Source organism: Ixodes scapularis, unplaced genomic scaffold (genome assembly GCF_016920785.2).
Source record: "Ixodes scapularis isolate PalLabHiFi unplaced genomic scaffold, ASM1692078v2 PGA_scaffold5__190_contigs__length_132052651, whole genome shotgun sequence".
NCBI lineage: Eukaryota > Metazoa > Arthropoda > Arachnida > Ixodida > Ixodidae > Ixodes > Ixodes scapularis.
In genome coordinates, this window is record NW_024609880.1 from 26,427,008 (window position 1) to 26,447,382 (window position 20,375).

The window sequence follows — 20,375 nt, forward strand, 5'->3', positions numbered from 1 at the left end:
GCTCAAAATTCAGCGCGAGGTTACTCTTAGGGACGTGCACCATGATTGGAACCAAATATTTTTCCAAGGAAAGTATTAATTTTAATGGTGCGCGTTATCATCTGCGCGTGAACCAAATTAGAGCAATCTGTGGTCACGGCGTTTAACGAAATAATTATTTACGTAACAGGAATGCGCGAGGCAAAGCACGATATTCTAATATTCTATGAGGCACATGTCCAGAACGCACGATTCTCCTGAGTGCAGCCGTATACTTTTCTGCCGGCGTCTAGGATGATACGAAGGTATAAAAAAACAAAAAAAACACGGGGTTTGTGGGGCGAAAGTGACATGAGCAAAGTTGTTGAAATTGTAAAGAAACAGCGTAACTCCCTTCGCACTGCTGCCACACTTTTGGCGTACCGAAAACGCTCGTCAAGGCAAGCCAAACCGCTCGGTGATTGTGAAGAGCAGCGGCTCTACAAAGAACGGCTGGGCTAAAGAAGGCGCGTTTTTTCCGATGTTGCAAGTTTCAAGACCATACCTAACGTAGGACAAAAAAAAAAAGAGAAGAAGTTGGTCGGAGAAGAAGCACTGTGCTAACGTCCACTTCCCACATGACAAAGCTCATGGCGAAAGCATCCAAGGACTGGCGCTCCACATACATTTTTTTTCCTTCATAAGAAGGAAAAAAGAAACATTAAGAAAAAGAACGTGAAACCGAAGTAAAATATTATTAGTCATGCCCACAACCATTCGCGTAGTATCTCAGCGATCGCGGGCCTTGCGGTGCATACCGCAATAAATTGGCAGAGCCTGGTGTGAAAGAAGTTTGGAGCCAAGCAACCCCGCATTCCGTATGGATCGAGTGCATGGAATGCAAGGACTGGGCTTATGGGGAGTGCGTTAAAGCTGGCAGAGTGCGTTTAAACTTTTCTTATTGCGACAACTGAACGCATACCAGGTTTATTAGGTGTGTCTCATTGTACCCTACAACGTTGTCTCACTTTGCCCCACAAGGAGGGACAAAATGAGACATTGCGTGACTTTCATATACAGTGATGTATCGTCAATGCGGACAGATTTCTTCACCCACAAAAATCGCCATTAATGTTAGTTGTTCATAATAACGCGACAACAATGCACGTATTTCCCCAGTTTGTCCTCGAAAATGGTGCCCATATAGCGGGGCGTTCATATTCAATGGGTCCATATAAACGAGACGTGACTGTATTGTTGTTTTGTTTAATATTTCGCTTGCTCCAGTTATGTAATATTTACTGAAAATAGTTACAAAACATCTAAGAGTATCCCCATGCTGTTTTTTTAATATTAATCGAAAATTTAAAATTACAACTCACATTAACATTTTTAGTATTATATTGCCCCACCTTACCCGAGTCAAGAACTCAGTCACTCAAAAGTGCTCCGCTCCACAGTTACAAAAAATACAGCAATGTTGCTTTGTTGTCGTCAATATTACGTTTAATGCATAGGATATCTAAGTTAAAAAAAACGCATCTTCAAGAAAAAAAAATTATTCGCATCTCCACCTCGTGTTCGCCCTCTCACGGCGGAAATGGTAAGCGCTCTGGTAAAGGTACCCCGGTTCTATGTTCAGCGGCCACGTCGGAACTGCTCGCAATCCTGACTCGCGAACAATCACTCCTGAATGCAAACAACACTCTTCACTGCCCCAATGTAGTGCTGCAGGGCCGGTACGGGATTGCACCTTAGTAGAGCTTTTGTTTTGTCTTTACAAGCTAACGCAAGCATTGTGCGTTAGCGCTCGAGTTGTGTGCTCCACGCTTCGCGCGCGCGTCGTCGCCATGAGCGAATTTTGAGTTTCGCACACGCGCAGTGTGGAAGACGCCATTCTATCTCGAACACTCAGTGCTTGCGTTCGCTTGTATACGCGATACTAAAGCTCACTACTGTTTCACCGGTTTTTCAATGCCAACGAAACGCGCTGCAGTCAGCGGATGTTCAAGCGGGTTGGCGTTCCTTCTAACTGGAAAGCCTAAGGCCATCAAAACGAAGGCGCATAAAAATTAAAGAAAATAAATGTTCTGTAAAGTTTTGAATAAAAGAAAATGCGTAATCTGTTTTTTCTTTCTTTTTTTTCCCCCTGATTTCGGAACATTACGTTCAAAAGGATTGGCGGCGAACTTGGAAGTTTTGGCTGGTGAAAAGTCGCGACTTTGATAGCAGTATATTGCCGCGCGCGCAGCTGGCCAAGTAGGCAGCGCGGCCGTGACCTAAAGGTTATTGTGTTTGCCTCAAACGCGAAGAGTCAGGGTTCGTCTCCGGGGAGCAACATGTCTTTTATTTATTCTTGCAATTTCGTGTTGTGCTGAATTCGCGAATCATGTTGCCTGTTCGAGGTCCGAATCTTCTCCGCGCCGAACATTCTACGCTGACTACAAAAGGGCTCCGCGTGCCAAGACGGAGTCAGTCTCGCCCGAGCGTACGATCCTGCTGTTACGCCGTCATCGACGTCCGTGACGCTGTACTGTTATCTTCTGTTTACTTTTTGTTTTAGACACAAGTTTGCCACATTAAACGCTTAGTTCCTTTAGGTACCATGGCCTCATCAATTGTCATTCGTGACATTTTGTTGGAGGTGCTGGATCTCTTCAGTCGTGCGTGTTAAGAACTCACGAAGGACGCCGAGAAGTTCGAATGGGCCGAGAAGCAGCAGCACGCATTCGACGAACTGAAGCAACGGCTCCAGACGCCTCCTGTTCTTTGACACTTCGATGAAGATGCAGAAACCGAGATTCATACAGACGCAAGTAACGAAGGACTTGGCGTGGTACTGGTTCAAGTGCAAGAGGCACCGAGCGAGCCATCGCCTACGCAAGTCGGACACTGTTCAAAGTGGAGAGAAATTGCTTTACGAATGAAAAGGAGAGTCTTGCGGTCGCCTGGGCAATCTCGAAGTTTCGCCCGTCCTTATACGGGAGCCCTTTCCGCGTTGTAACGGGCCACCACTTGCTCTGCTGGCTTGCGAAAATACAGGATCCTTCAGTACTTCTCTCTCGATGGAGCCTCCGACTGGAGGAGGTCAACATGACTGTGGTCTACAAGTTAGGCCGCAAGCACAGCGACGCCGGTTGCGTGTATAGAGCCCTTGTCGAGACATCCCCCGGTAGAAGCGACGACGATGGCGACGAATGCTTCCTATGCGCGGTGGACACCGACGACATGGCGCGACTTCAAAGAGACGATCCTGAGTGGCGCGTGCTAATCGAGCACCTCAAAGGACGAAAGGGTACTATCCCCCGCGTCTTCCGACAAGGTGTACTTTACAAGAACTTCGGAGACAACAGCTCGCTATGGCTGCTGGTAGTCCCTGCCGACCTTAAAGAGTAAATCTTCCAAGCCAGCCACGACGACCCAACAGCTGGGCACCTTGGCTACAGCAGGACGCTCGCCAGGATTGGGTAAAAATTCTACTGGCCAAGGCTACCGAAGACCGTTCACTTCTAAACTCGGTCATGCCACGAGTGTCAGCGACTCAAGAAACCACCGACGAAGCCGACAGGGCTTCTGCATCCGATTGCTCCTCCATACACGCCGTTCCAGGAGCTCAGAATGGATTTACTTGGCCCTTTCGCGCCATCAACATTGAAAAACCGCTGGATTATCGTCGCCACAGATTATCTCACGCGATACGCCGAAACAAAAGCCCTTCCATCAGGAACTACTGTTGGAGTCGCCCAGTGTTTCATTGAGTCTATTGTTCTCCCGCACGGCGCCCCCCAAGTCCTCATTACAGCCAGTAAGTCGTCGTTCATGACTCAGCTGACAGAAGAAATTCTTCGGCTCAGTAGCACCAGCCACCGTGGAACCACTGCGTACCATCCACAGACAAATGGACTAACAGAACGACCAAACAAGACTATCGCCGACGTGATCTCCATGTATGTCGACGTAAAGCACACGACTTGGGACGAGGTGTTACCCTACGTCACGTATGCTTGCAACACGGCGGTGCAAGAGACCACAGGAGTAACCCCGTTTCACCTAGTGCATGGCAGAAAAGTAACAATCATGCTCAACTCAATGCTACCCCACGAACCAGGTGACGATGGGATCCCCGACGCCCAGGTGGGTGCTCAAAGAACCGAAAACGTTCGCCAGCTCGCCCGACTCCGAATTTAAGATCAGCAACGCGTGGACGCTACTCGATACAACCTTCGCCGGATCGACGTTCGCTTCAATCCCGGAGATTGTGTGTGGGTGTGGACACCATTCGCCGCCGTGGTTTCAGCGAGAAACTCGTCAAGCGCTACTTCGGATCCTACAAAGTGCTTCGTCCACTTGGGGATCCGAACTACGAGGTGATGCCCGACAGAACAAGAACATTATCGCGCCGCCCACCTCGATCTGAAGTCGTCCACGTCGTGCGCCTGAAGCCGTACTACGCTCCATAGGACTGTGGACCTTATGTGTTCCAAAAGGACTCTTTAGTTTGCCGTTCTTTTTATTTGCTCTGTCTTGTTTTGCGTTGCATCGGGTCGATGCATTTTTTTAAAGGGGGGAGTAATGCCGCGCGCGCAGCTGGCCGAATAGGCAGCGGGGCCGTGGCCTAACGGTTATCGTGTTTGCCTCCCACGCGAAGAGTCAGTGTGCGATTGCTGGGAGCGACGTGTATTTTATTCATTCTTGCAATTTTGTGTTCTGGTAAATACGAGAATCAAATTGCTTGTTCGAGGTCCGAATCTTCTCCGCGCCGAACCCTCTAAGCCAGCTGTTCCAGAATCCCGCGCGCTTACATAAAGGGCTCCGCGTGCCGAGACGGAATCAGTCTCGCCACAGCGTGCAATCCTACTGTCACGCCGTCATTGACGCCTGCGACGCTCTACTGGTATCTTCTGTTTTCTTTTTGTTTCGGGCAAAAGTTCGCCCCATTGAACGTTTAGTTCCTTCAGTTACCATCGCCTCATCAATTGTAATATGTGACAATATGCTTTACTCACAATTAATGTCATCTTAGATGCACTTCTCAGTTTAGCCAGAATGATGTCATTGGTTTTACACTATTTTTTATATTTTTAACTTGTTAATTAAAATGATGCAATTGGCAGCAGTTATGATAATTTGCCAGCTTTGGACTGCCATAGTTGTTCGCGCGTTTGGAATTAGATCACAGGCAACGAATTATACCAGAGCTTGAAAAATTACGCATCTTAATTGTATTATTATAAATACAGAATGTGGTAACGTACCAGGTCCCCTCAATAAATGCCACAATTTAAAAAAATACGCCATTAACTATAATATACATTTCAGAAAGGGGCCATGTAGTTTTCTCTTCAGTACATGAAAAAACAGATATTTTTATCAAAATAGACATAAATACTTCATATAATATTGTCCCATCGGTCGCGCGTTGCCTCAAAGAACGGAAACACATCTCTTCTCTGACTCGAATTCCGTTTTCTTTTTCGCAGTACGAACATGCTTTTCTTAGTTTATGCGTTTTGTGAACCTATTTTAAACTCATAACATGTGGAGTAATATTGTAAATTTTGGATTGATTCAGTTAATCTTATGTCGGGAATAATGACAAAGCAATTAATCGCATAAATGTCCCAAACCCATTAAGCCGAAATTCATTATATCACATGACACTCACCTGAGTAAAAAAATATCCCCTAACACTTAGAAAATATCAGAGCATATTTTCAACACATTTAATGTTTGGTGTTACTTCTAAGATGTGTGAAAGACCCTGTCTTTAAATAAATATCTAACATTTATAAAATCGTTTTAAAGGCATGGATCGGACACGTAGTAAAGTAGTGAATTGACCTAGTTGGTACTGCAACATTTTTTCTGCCCAGGGTTGATCAAAGTATTCTCGAGTCTCTCAGTTCCCTACCGGTATAAAACGTGTTTCGCTATGTCGATGACTTCTTGATTGAGTGCGAGAGAGGGGAGGGAGAGTGATGTTATATATCTCGTATTCGAAACTTTTGTTAAGTGCGGTTCAGGTCTAAAGTTTACGTTGAAGCAACCCAAGGATGCGACCGTGCGATTTCTGCATCTTTCGTTATCGGCAAAAGCCTATTACCTATGCTTGCCCCTTTTCTCCCTGCTCAAATAAAGTCATTCTGCATTACTGATCCCCTTATTCTAAGCTTGTCAAAAGGGGCATAGCCATCTCCGTTCCAGGCTCGGCCCTGGCAAAGTCGAGCTCTCATGTTGTTAATTACAGTTGTAGATTTCAGCTTAAACACCTTGAAAACCCTGGTTTTCTTCAGGCAGTCCTAATAGAGGTTATGGAGTCCTTGTTGAAAAAGGTAAAGGGGGTCAGCAAACGCAGGAAAATATTACTAAAAACAATTGTGTAAAAAAATTGTGCCACAAAGTAGCGCAAATAGCCAACGTGTATGATGTTGCAGTGGTATTTTCTGCACCCCAGAGTTTAGCTAAGATCTGTGCAAAGGTGGGCTCCGCAATTGACAATCGTTCACGAACCGCATGCATCAAGAAACACAAGAACAAGTTTGTTTCCTGCGCGGAAGGAGTTCAAAAGATCCCCTAACGTGTGGTGGTTGCTACATAGGACAGACTGAAAGATGCCTCAACGACCGGCTTAGGGAACTTTTCTATTCCCTTCACGCCACGGTGGGAGGGCACCTGCCTACACACTGTCTCCCCTGTCAGTGCACACGGACTTTTCGTGACACACCTTTACTCGGGAGATTTCAAGATCGAACTGCCCGAGAGACACTCGAGACCTATCAAATATTAAAAAAAAAAGAAGAAAAAAAAACAGGACAGCAATGCGTGAGCCATCCTTCTTTGTCGTTGAGTGCCCAAGGAGGTGTTATTTTTATCCAACACCTATGGCGAGCGAATTTGGCCGACCGGAAGTAAGAAAGTGCCGTGTTCTGTATTTTGTATTCGTCCTATTATTTTTCTTTCTTCTTTTTTTGGTCTTACGGCGGTGCTCTACGGTTCATTCTTTTTTTTCTTTCTTGCCTCAAATTAATCCAGTCTGTTTATATTTTCTTCGTTCTCTTTTTCCCTTTATTTGATATAACGTAAGCTCCATTTCTATGGCTTCTTTTTTCTCCTCTTTCAAAATAAATCAGTTCTGAGTGAGCGCTCTTTCGTTCTACCCGTCGTTTCCTCTTCCTCTGTGTTCTGTACCCTATTTCATCATATAGGACACGTATGTGAGAAAATAAAATTTCCGCGAACAATTTGTTCAGCTCTGTACCTACGCTGTGAAACAGATGTTGGTGTAGGAGAGATACGGAAATGAGCACCCATATCGAGAAATTAAATTCCTAAATATAAAGAGTTTCAGTTTTGTTACTAAATTGGCACGTGACTCCTACAGGAAAGATAGCGCTAAACGCCGATTTTTTCAGTATGAAAGGGTGATTTGGGCGTATGACACCCTAGGTTTCTTGTATAAGCGGAAATTTTTTGTGTCACTCAGTGAAACTGGCACACTGGACAAGCTCAGTAACAAGCATAGCAAAACGCAGCCTCAGCCCTAATTATGACCGCCACTTTGAAAAACGAGTGGTGCCAACTATAGACAGTTGGAGTCGCGAATAAGCAAGAATTATTTTTATCGTCCCGAAAACAACCTTTCTAAAGCGCGTGTCAGTGCGACGAACATAATTCAAACAAGGTATTCGCCTCAGTTCAGCCTTTGTCACACCCTTTTCAAACATCTCCAATATGAGGAGTGTTCAATGCCACGGTACCCTATTTTACAATTGAGAAGGGTGTATTAGGTCAAAATAAGGGCGCTGAAGGGTGAGTGTAAGTCTTGGAAAAAGCGTTTTACCCGTTTACCCCATGTATGCCGAGTTGTTTTCCCAAAAGATTTTTCCAAGTGGTCGAGTTCTGTCTTCAAAGTAATAGCGTCATAGTATAAAGAGTGGGTCGATCCACATATTTATTCCCAATTATCTTACGTGAGTACATAAAGTATTCACAAGCTATACAGTTTTAGAAGCATCAAATAGAAATACAGAAGGGGAAAAGTCGACATCATTCTTACGTTCGGTTTCACTTTGCGCTCCCGCTTTCGCGATAATTCAGCAGATTCATATTTCAATCCTGGAGTGTTTTACGCAGTTTCCTCATCGGATGATAACCTCTGAGTATCTGCATTCAATTCTAAGGAGCATTGAAGAGTCTGAATCGCAGTAGCCGGAAAGTAGCGCGCTGCCTCAAGCGGGGCGCCTGAGTCATTATGGGGAACAGCAAGGGATGCTGCTCCGTCGTCAGCTGCTAGCACCGTACCGACTGCGAGAACCACGTTGCCTATATTCGCGTTGGGTCTCTCTGTACGGCAGACGGCCATCTTTGCAGCGTCCTGCGCTGCGGTCATTTCCCCACAACCCACAGCCCTCAACACAGCACGTCTGTCCGCTGCCCTCTTTTGCATGGACCATCGTTCTGGATTGGGCACTGCTCTTTTTAACATGAAAGTGTTAAGGCGGTCGGTTCGCAGAAAAGCCGGCATCAGTGGCGTGACGCGCGAATTCTAATTGGTTGAGGGGGTGATGACGTAACAGCAACATGTCCTCGAGCGGGAATTTCAAACAATCCACTACGCTCGCGTGAAACGTGACGTCAAGCGTAAAATGAAAGTGAATAAATCATGACATGTAATGCGAATTAAAGGTCGCCGCATGTCTCAAATCATTTATATTTTTGAAGTAATTACTTTGCCTTAAAGAAATATTTTAAAAATTTTAGGCGGGATTGGAGCCCGCCACCCTTCGGTGGCCAGCCAGACACGCTACTGTCTATATACTCTGTTCACTTTTAAGCTGAGACTTGTCTCTCCGCACTCAGTGCGAGCATTCTACCCTTGCTAACACAAGTGTGAACGCGCAGGCACGCGCAACCAAAGCACTGCTGAAGCCAGTGAGCTCGCACTGAAGCCGGAGTTTTTAGACTCAGCTTAAGGGTCAACTAAGAATAAAACACTCAAGGCACTCTTGCACGGCGAAGGAGAAGGTAATGCGAACGGGACCCGATAACACTATCGCGTTTTATTGGGCCATCGCGCTTGGGCCACACGCCAAAAGAGCGAGATATCACTCCCGTATCAAATGAGTTATTTTTCTTTTTGCTACGGGAATTAGTTTATTAAGTTGGTACATTCTATTTTCCTTCGCCAATGAACTAAAATGCATCTGGTTTTAAGAACGCTTAAGTATAGTTTTCTCGCCTAAATATATGAATGTATTAAGAACGGTGCTGCTACTCGGGCAGTAGCGTGCGACACCTATCATGCAAAAGTTCGAATACGCTAGAGTTACCTTGGCTAAAGGGCGGGACACCCCTCGCAGTTCCCATACTTCCCCGTCGCGCTCAATGGTGGCACTGCCGTTTCAGAAATCTCCACTAACACCGCAGTCAGAGAAGCAGACATGCTAAACAATCCTCTGACGCGTGTCACTTGCGCAAAGCGTCTAATATCAAAACTAGAAATAGCCCCAGCAGAGCGAAACACTACTCGAATATAACGTTCATGTTCGCGAAAAACACAAAAATAGCAACATCTCGTGTTGCGCTCTAGTTATCGCCTTTATGCGGGCGCCATCGTATGTATAATCGTCATCGTACCTTTATTTGGAAGACCGTCAAAAAGATAAGAGTAACATATCTTAGTGTGAAGACGCCTACTTGCCTCGAACATGGAGAGGCTGTCCGATGTTTTTGCCAGGAAGCACTGCGAGTAGTTAGTCCACGTCTGGCCATGCAGCGGGTTGAGGTACCAGGTGCCATTCTCCGTGCACAGCTTGCTCGCAGTCCCTGCACCAACCACCCGTTGTAGGAAGGCCGTCGCCATATGACATTTTAAGCAATGAATCGCGAGTTCATTGTCGAAGACCGCACGTAATGTGGCGGGCGAAGATGGAAAGCGCGGAGGTATTTTAATGAAAATGGGACCTTTTGGTGCATACAACAAATAGAAGCAACCACGGTCCGTTGGCAGGTAGGAATGGCCGTTAAGAGATGCTTTACCTTATAATTCCACGCACTAACTTCAGAAACATGCAGAATATGTTTTTCTCCAAAAAATAAATGATTTGTTGTCATAGCCTTTTTATTCATTGCGAAGTTTAAAAGAGCAGCCTTACGAGATGAAGATAAAATTAATTGCTTTAATTTTAATGGGTTATGTATTGAGCTTCTTTTTTTTTGTTTCAGGTGAGATATTGCAAAAAGAGGTCAGTTGCCTGTTATCAAGATATATTTGTTATGTTACAGAATGCTTTTTTGAAAAACAGAGACTTTTGACCTGCTGTTGGGGTGTGGATTTAGGCTGTAAAATGCTTCGCGAAAGCAAGTATTGCTCAAAGAATACATTAAAAAAAGTCGCGATAGAGGCAAGAGGTTTGTGTTGATCGCGGCGTTCTCAGATGTCCGCAATATCGCCAAATGAAGGTAATAAAGCGAAGACACTCCAAACGCTGATGTCTCGTTAGATGCAAACCCTTTTGAAGTTATTTTCTTTTTTTAGTTACGGAAAGGCTATTTTAGTTTAAGTTACTAAGCGACCAAATAGCACCAATGAAAGTATTTTTATGCTTTAAAAACAGCTATTACTGTATTGACGAAGCTCTATATATTTTTATATCACACGTGCCAAAAATATATGAAAATATAAATTGCCCCCCCCCCCCCCCCGTATGGGGCGGTAATCTACTTATTACGACCTTAAACTCGCGCGGTGATGTCTACAGTAGCCGAAAACGCAATCGCGAAGAAAATCAATTTTTTGTTCGAAGCCGTATATTTTTCTAATTTGAGAAAGTTAACTGTATTGCACAAAGAAAATAAAGAAGAAAAAAAAACAATTCTAGTTAAGTACGTGGACCTTTAAAAAAATGCTCCAAGATCTCAGGCGCGGTGCTTTATTGGGTGTTTCCCAAAACCCTGAAACAAAAATATTACTATTTTTGTCTTAGTGTTTTGTGTTTCCGTACCCGCTTGCAATCGCGCTTTTAGTTAATGCAATTCCATTTCCCGTAGAGAAAAGAAAGTGGATATACGGTTAATTTTGGTTGCATTTTGCCTATTTTCTTTGCATTTGGATACGAATTTTAGCGTCTTATAAAATAAAGGCGCGTGTTCGTCGTTTTTTCGCTTTTATTCTATAAAATAAATCACCAACTAGCCCATGTGCATCCATTTAGTTAGAGTCGTGTTTGATTTGGAAAAGCACTGTTTCCACGTCAAGACATAATGAGTACGATTAAAAAGGTCCTTGGATAGCACAGACTCCCCTGACATACGTTTCCACAGAAGGTGTCTTAACAAAGGCCATTCTGGCCAACGGTGATCTGATTGTTCAAGCTTACGCCCCCCGTGATTCGCAAAACCGCTAAGAGAATACGAGTGAATTTGCAATGTATTCAGCGAGAACATGCTTTCATACTCCTAAAGTTCAATCTTAACATATAAATTATATCACCTAACTGGTGCCCATCGTGAGCACACACACCATGCCAAATATTCTTTGATAACCACACAGCTTTGATATAGACATGGAAGCTACCACAGACCATGTTTTCGAGCTAAATGCTACGCCCTTTCCACCAGCTGATGCTTTATCTCTTTCACCGATTACTGAGATTGATTCAGCCAAAAAAATAGGCGCTACACGTAAAAGGCGTATGTTTAATAAATTATTTCGAGATTTCAAGCCGGGGCTACGATATAAAATAAGTATATTTATCGTAAATTATAGCTCTTTTCTTTTTTTTTAGAGGTTCATAGAGTAATGGGATTCAACCGAGAGTGAGAAATGCTAGGAATGAGTCCCGGATGAAGATTGATTATCAATGCAATTATTTTAACACTAACATGAACGTTATCGAAGGGCGCAGTTTTAAAACAATAATGTGCATGTTTATGCCAAAATAGTATAGGTTAGAAATTACAAAGAAGATGAAAGCGAGCTGGTCAAATTTTAACATTGTAAAAACCGAGACGTGTAGGGTTTTACAATGTTGCATAAGTTGTTCTTTAATGTTAATGAATGCTTTGTTATCACTGGCTACGTTTATGTGGATGCGACAGTAGCGCACGAAATTGAGAAGGAACCAATCACACGCGCCTAGACCCTCCCATTCTTACTGTTCTACCAAATCACAATCATGATACACTGATCCAATCTGCTACACTCTACAAAGCTTTGTTTTTGAATAGTTCTTCGACAGCCTAAGAACTCTTTCAGCTCGTGAAGAATGGTCAACTCAAGCACTATCGTCCCCTGTCGCACTAGAAAGGAAACTTGGCGATGAAAAACTCTATTGCATCAAGAAATAAGATTAAAAGAATCTCTCAACTTTCTTTCACGAATAGCCCTTCAGGCATTGCTTCAAAGTACTTTCCAGTGTCGAAAATATAGAGAAGCCAAAATACCCCAGAGTTTTCTTACGACCTCATATGTTTTAAATTCTACGGTCAAATTCACACATCCGCTGCTATTATTTATTAACATACATTGGAGAATTTAAAGTTGAATGTAAATAGGGAAACGTAAACGTCAAAAAAGAGGTTTTCGGAAGAACCACAAAAGGCAACACAAAGTGCAAAAAATGCGAGGAAAAGTAATTGCGAAAAACAAAAGACGACGAGGCAAAAAACAAACTGAGCTGTACCGATAAACGACGTTTAAGTACTAGCAAAAGCGGAAGACATAACGAAAAAGTTCAAGAAGTGTTTTGAAGTAAAGAGTGCATGCATCGATACCGAGATAACGTTCTACGTTTAATAATATTTAATCCACTGTCGTTTTTTTAGTTTCTTTAACATGGTAATGTAAAATATAGGGTCCAGAAGCGCGTTTAATAATTAAGTAGCGAAGTTACCCCGATAGAATTTCCTGTGTATGGTCGAACTGTGTTTGTGTTTGATCGAACAAAGGGGCAGTATGAAACAAATGAACTGGACAAGAATAACAGTGTAATCCCTGGAGAAGGGGATTATTATTGTTATCGACGTAATGCGCGGGATGAGCGAAGTGTTGTTTTTGATTTTATAAACGGATCCTAAGCAAACGCCAGATATATAACACGTAAAGAAATAACAATACTGCTTCTGGAAAACTATCTTTTACACGACGTTTATGTCGTATATAATTAATAATAGGCTTAATTATTTAAGTAATCTTAATGTGCACAAATCGTCTGAAATTTCATAGCCCTTTGGTTTTGAAGTCGAGAGACGTAAAAGAAAAACAAACGCTAAGTTTAAAACGGTGTCTCCTCTTGTAACAAACTTTTGCAAAGATCAAGAACCACGAAGACGTAAACAGATCGGTATTATCTTCAAACCCAAACGTTGCGCTCTACCCTTTTCGATTTCTAAACAAAATTCATGGGCTTTTGCCGTAATGTCCGTAGTCATGCCCTGAAATATTTTTGGAGAAATATTTTTTTGGGGTGACGTGAGCGCGGTTTGAACTTTTGAAAACAGCGTGAAACTTGGCATCACTCAATAATTGATGAAAAATCAGCTTTTTAGTGAAACAACTAGCAACTTTTTCTTAAATTTGCACGGATTTTGGCTTACAGTGTGGTTGGGCTTGTAAAGTTTTGTAAAATTTAAATATTAAAAAAAACTAAAACAATTTGAAGATTTTGGCATCTTTGTTATTTTATTAAAAATATCTAACTGTTCCCGGCACTTAATATAACTTTTTACCGACTGCCCTGCAGGTATACAATTTATAAAAAAAAGATGGTTAAAACCGCTCAACTAAATATCACGCAGTAGACAAAAATCTTGAATTTGCAAAAAAGTGCGTTTTGACACAGAAACAGCCGTTTATTTAACCCTGGGGTGATCCAAGTAAAAATACAAAATATGGTGGGTTTGCAAGAACAATCGATAAACTTTTGATTCTTTAAAGTTTAATCACAGTAATTTTTGTTTAAAACGAGAAAACAATTTTTGCCATAAAGCCATAAAGCAACAAGAGTAGAAAAAACCTCTTCCCACCAAGACGTACCCGACAACTCGAGGTCCTGCTTTCTACCTGCGTGCGCACACCGTGAGACCGTCGCACGCTTTAAGCGACGTGGGTTGTGGTGGGAGAGTTGAACTTCAAATATTGTTTTCGCGCTTTAAACAAAAATTACTTTGATTAAACTTTCAGAATGAAAGGACTATTGATCGTTCTTCCAAACCCAAAATATTTTGTATTTTTACCTAGACTACCTCAGGGTGATATAAACGGCTGCTTATGCATCAATACGCACTTTTTTTGCAACTTCAGGATTTTTGTTTAGCTCCAGATATTTATTTGAGCCGTTTTAAACATTTTTTATAGATAATATACCTGCAGCGGCAGCCGGTAAAAAGTTTTTATTAAGTCCCGGAAGCAGTTAGACATTTCTTTAATAAAAAAACAAAGATGTTAAAATTTTCAAAAATATTTAGTATTTTAAACAAATATCTAAATTAAACATAACTTCACAAGCCCAACCACATTGTAAGTCCAAAGCCGTGCAAATTTCACAAAAACATATTTTAGGTGTTTCACTAAAAAGCAGATTTTTCATCAATTATTGAGTGATGCCTAGTTTCATGATGCGGTGTTTTTAAAAGTTCAAACCGCGCTCATGTCATCAAAAAACGTTTTCGCCAAACATATTTCAGGGCATGGCTACGGGCATTGGGCTAAAGGCCATGAATGTTTTTTAGAAATCGGAAGGGCTCGAGCGCAACGTCTGGGACGTTCGACAAAGAATGACCCCCATACATTTCACAGTATATAAACAAATATCGACAAGTTACGTCAACGTTTATGAAAAAAGGCTCTCAGTCTATTAAGAAGAAACATTAACTTATGCTTAGTTTGACTTTACAAATTAGCATTTATGAATCTCCTTGTCTTCAATACTGCTGTCAGCATGGCCGACAATGCTCATTGACAGTTTAAGGAAGACAGTGTTTCGATTATTATGTTAACTCTCATTATATAATTTCTTAGTTGACGTTCTTATTGTGCAATGAGTCACTCTGATTGGCATTTGAGCGATAATTATATTCCCGAGATTTACCCCACCCTGCGCTTCTTAGGCCATCAGTGTCTATGAAGTACTAACCTTTTGTAGGCCACAGTGGCCATTCTGCGCGAAGAAAATTCTTGAATGAGAGAGGATAGTAGAAGGTGTTCATCTTTAAAGCGAAAATGTTTCCTGTTCGCGTTTTGCTTCGGAAATATTTATTTTACTTACTCAGGTGAACAAGTTTTATTTTTTATGCAGCCCGTATACTCTATACCTATGGTTGTGCATTTTCGAATTTTATTGTTTTGGAAATATGGTGTGCGCTTTTTTCGTTTTAACATTAAATGAAATAAGAGCAATTCCGTTGTTTTCTTTGTGTAAACAAGGCACGAAAGACGTTTACAATTCTCTGTAATGCCGAATTAGAGCGCAGTTCTTGAGGAGGAGGCGGGTAGGGTAAGGAGGTGAGGGTATGCTCCTCCGTACCCTCCCCTCCTCCTCCTCTCCTGCTACTTCCCATTCAGCGGCAAATTATAGCAAAACTTCCCGCCAAATGTAGCGAAAATTTTTCCGCTAAATTTAGCGGGGAAATATTACCGCTGAATTTTCCCGCTGAATCTAGCGGGAAAATTTAGCGAAAATGTTCCCGCGAAATTTAGCGGGGAAACTGAATTCGTGTTTAAGTCAAGTGACGTCAATATCTCCGCTAAAATTAGCGTGAACATTTTCCCGCTAAATATCGCAGGTGAAGTTTCCCCGCAAAATTTAGCGAGTTAAGTTTCTCCGATAAATTTAGTGGGAAAAATTCGCCGCCAATCTTAGCGAAAAAATTTTCCCGCTAAATTTAGCTGAAAATTTTTTCCACGAAATAGAGGAAAAATTCTCCGCTAGCTTTAGAGGGGAAACGTCCTATATTGCAACGCGCGGTTACACCGACGTCGACGACGACGGCGACACACAGGCCACTAAACCGGGACGCGGGCGCTTAAGGGCTGCGCTCTTATGTCTACGCACACAAACTTTTGGCGATTTCTTTTTTATATAAGCGGGGTATATTTATGAAAACCAAAAACTAAGTGGCATTAGTAATAGGGGACATGAATACGTAAAATATCCGGCAAACTGATTGGGCTTCCAAATTACACGCAAAATACAAGAAATAGCATATTCGCATGTCAGTGTTTCTCTGCAACGCACGAAACAAGTACTAAAATAGGCAGGAACAAGTACAGACGAAGCCGATATGGACGGGCAACACCCAAGCTTACACATAACAATTATCCATGAATTGTTCAGGTCATCTCTATCGTAGTTTTTATCTCTGATTGCAATAAACACACTTGTATTTTCACAAGCTTTATTAATTAACGTGCGGCGTTCTATTTTGTATATTAAATACACTAAGTTTAGAAAATGTCCTGAATGTCCTGTCAATATTAGCATTCAAACAGGTAAGTTGACCAAGTGAAACTCTCATAAATTGAGAATTGGAGGATATTATCCGGCACTAAAACAATATCTACATCATCTTCAAAGAATTGCGAACTTTAGACACAATACCCGGTCACATAGAACAAAACGTCTCTCAAAAGACAAGCCAGATCACTATTCCTAAAAAGGGTAATTATATTTGAAACCTACCTTAGTACATAAAATGACGAATCTAAAAACAAGATGACCGATAAAAAAGTTTTCGCAAGTAAAAAAAAAACAAAAAAACGACGTTTTCCGCTAATTTTTTAATAACTACCAGCTTCGACAAGCTGATTTGAAGTACACACCTTCTTTCGACTAAAACCAAATGTTAATTCATGCAGAAATAATCTTTATGCCCTTTTTGGCTTAAACCAAGAAACTGAACCTTATCAAAATCACCTCGATAGGGACAAGAGGAAACAAGAATGGTCTATCTACGGACCGCCGCATTCTTAAGGGCGATGAGTCCTACTTCAGACTGGATTTTATGTTCTGCCAAGACCTTCGAACTAGCTTTTGACGGTAAGTCAGTATCTATCTTCCTTTCATTTCTTTTTTTGCTCGAGGGTGTCTTTGAAAATGTTTTTTGACATGTCGGTTGGAACGTCACGAGCAGAACGTGATAAACAAATTGTAGGAGAAGCGCAAAAGTAAACTCTCTCAGGCTATAATTGCACGCGCACCAGAAAAACGGTCACTCACGTCGCGCTGACTTGCAACTCAAATTTTATTTTCGTCTTCTTTCTTTTTCTCTTACACGTATTAATCTTCTTCGTTCTCTTTTGTACAAACAAATGTCAATGTCTATCGCACATTACCTTCGAGAGTCAAGATATAAGAATTATTTTTCAGTAAGCGTTATGGATGGACTGCTAACACAAGTATCACTCCTTTTTACGATGTTAACTGCCTCTTTTATTTCACGTGTTAGTTGGTGATGGTCCTTTCCAATTACAGTGCGATTTTCGTAGTCCGCTGTGCACCCATAGTCACGGCAGTGAATGCCCAAAAGTCCTGAGTTCGCTAATCAGGTGTTGTTCTTATGTTCCCTTAATCTCTCATTTATACATCTTCCAGTTTGTTCTATGTACTGTTTGCCGCAGTCCATCCATAACGCTTACTGAAAAAGAACTGTTATATCTTGACTCTCGTAGGTAATGTGCGATTGACATTGATATTTGTTTGTACAAAAGAGAACGAAAAAGTTTAATACGGGTAAAAGAAAAAGAAAGAAGACGAAAATACAATTTGAGTTGTAAGTCAGCGCGACGTGAGTAACCGTGTTTCTGGTGTGCGTGCATTTTCAGCGTGAGGGAAATGCGCTTCTCCGACAATATGAATATCCAACTCGCCCAAGCATCCACTCTAAGAAATGTCATAAACGAAGCGCACGTGAGAGCGGCGGGACCTGCCTTATCATGACAACGAGACTTCACCACGTGAGGCTTCCAAACATGTATTTTGTTCACAGGAGATTGAAGGGAGAACCATTTTTTGTATCGCTCACCTTTACAGGATGGCCGACTTACTTTTTTTTCTGATAAAAGTACAACCGTCTATGCAATTATGATCCGACCTCTACGATTCCCAAATACGGCGATGGGCAATGTTATCGTGAAGAAGCCATCATAGAATCTCGCTGCTTTCTTTTTTTTTTCTGCCTGTAAATCGGGGGTGCACAACTAAAACAATTTGTGTGACATGTTTCACATTTTGGCAGCGGACTGCGGTAGCAGTGGCGACGGCCGTTGTATTCTTCAGGAACGGCGAGGGGCTCGCGACACACAAGGCACATGCACTTTGATGCCTTCCCGATGCATTCTCAATGAAGAAGTACCTGTATGTCCACTCGTGATTGAACTTCCGACCCTCCTGGTCGATTTTCCTCTTCTTTGCAAGGGCACGCATACTTCACCAGCAACAAGCGTATTTCAACGAACGCTAGAACCCATCTGATATTTTTTTCCCTTCTGCATCGTAATGGCATTGTTCATGTGGATGGACGGAGGGATGATGGATGTTAATGGCTACACTCTTCGTAACGGGCGGTAGCTTGGGCCCCCTAGCCTAAGTCTAAAAAGACAAACGTGATTCATCCCGCTTTTCTAAGCCAATTTGATTTCATAACTATTCCAACACAAAGGCAGACGGTTGGTAGCGTCTGTGGTGAAAGGGGGAAGGGGATCTGTGAATAGAAAACAAGAAGTTTTTTTGTTTCGTTTAAAGACATGTTGAGACAGAACCACACCATAGACAGGGACGGCTGCATACGCTGCTTTATTGCCTTCAGCGGGATTAGTGAAGAGAAAAAATTTGAACTGAAAAAATCGTAGTTCCTTCGCCGAATACTCAAACAAGCAGGTAACAGGTTTTCACTGCTCCTTGCCAAGGGGAGCGGGCACTCGGTGGATCGAATGGCATACGAAGCAACCTTCTGCATCCAAAAAGTTGCGTACAGAAACCAGAAAAGTACTCATATCTTGATGGCGCTAACATTGTCAAGCAGTGTAAGTTTTGAAAGTGTTGGGGAAGTCTGAAAGGATAACATGCGAATTTTATCGGATGAACGAATCAGCTTCTCCCGAATTCAAAACCGACGGCCTACGCGCAGGGATGCCTTCAGTACCAGCTACTTACGGGTGGTGTCGAAGCCGTCGAGGTATTCCGGACATGGCGCGCGTGCGGTCGTGTTGGCCGGTGCACTCTCCCAGCATAGGATGCCGTCCCAGACCCGAGGACAGAAGTCACCGCCTGAGGAACCAAGTACAAGACTGTGGTTGTCACGGCGGACTGTCTCACAAAAATTTAACTAATAAAAAATTGGCGCAGCACTAACTGCACACCCTGTCTCTACTGCTTTAAACACAAAGCGAGTGTCAATTATTTCAGGAAAAAGGGCGTTAAAAAAACAACAACAATGAACATCACAGTTTAGAAACCTCTAGTCTTCCAATCGGTTAGTACATTTTTGGGTCTGCTTCGTCATTTTTTTTAAAATAAAACTTTCTAGATATATTAGCCTCCTTTCTGTCATAACGTTAGAGTCAGGGTACAAAAGCATAATTTAGTTTTCAGACAAATATTTAATTTCATTTAGCTCGGGTTTTCTTGAATTTTCCTTATGTATATTATTTGTAACATACTTTATAAAATATATCTTCTATCCAAATATTTTTCTTTAAATTTAAAATATACGTTATCACATTTTAAGTGAACGCATGCACAGTCTCAAAACTGTCAGATAAATCCAATTATTTGTGTTCTTAAATATTGTGTATCATTCATGCAATTCACAACTCTTCATGGTGACAATATATCACATGAATTCTCCAGAAAAAGGGGGCGTTTCGCGATGTTTGTTCGGGTTTCCGGTTTTTTGTTTTGTTTTGTTTGATGCTTGACGTTGAATTTGCACCATAATAATACCATGACAAAATATATTTAAGGCCACTCCCCTATTGCTTTTTGCAACTTCGCATTATAATTCTGAATGCATTTCTTGGAGGAGTTGTTTTATTTTAAAAGTAATGTAAACCTCTTTCCTGTAATATAATTTATGTCGTATCAGAGGAAATGGAACTTTGATGCGACAGTTTCCATTTCTTGAAGGGATCATCAGAGTAAACAACAATTTGATTATGATTTTTCGTTAAGAAGGAAATGAAAGAAGATGTGAAAGGGCTTTTCACAAATTTGATTCACTTCGTACTGCACACCTCCCCCCAATATTGCTAAAAAGTGATATATTTTCAGCCGAGTACCTTTTTGGTAATATAAACTAGACTTTTTTAATTTGTTACAGATGCAGTTGTAGGCCCTTTTTATATCCACGAAAATTTCAAACCCACATATTTTTTAATGCTTCAAGTGATGGCGATTCCGAATTTGCTGAACGGATAATTG

The 20,375-nt window shown here is 42.0% G+C and overlaps 1 protein-coding gene across 1 annotated transcript in view; it reads right to left on the minus strand.

Moving 5' to 3' along the window:
• LOC120841722 (parathyroid hormone/parathyroid hormone-related peptide receptor-like) overlaps positions 1–19,458 on the minus strand; it is an 88,503-nt gene extending 69,045 nt beyond the window's left edge. Inside the window, exons 1-3 of the mRNA XM_040212684.1 lie at positions 19,437–19,458; positions 19,110–19,223; positions 9,659–9,783 (exon numbers count right to left, since the gene is read on the minus strand). Coding sequence (XP_040068618.1) covers positions 9,659–9,783; positions 19,110–19,223; positions 19,437–19,458 — 261 coding nt within the window. The remainder of the gene's footprint in view (positions 1–9,658; positions 9,784–19,109; positions 19,224–19,436) is intronic.
• Positions 19,459–20,375: the final 917 nt, after the last annotated feature.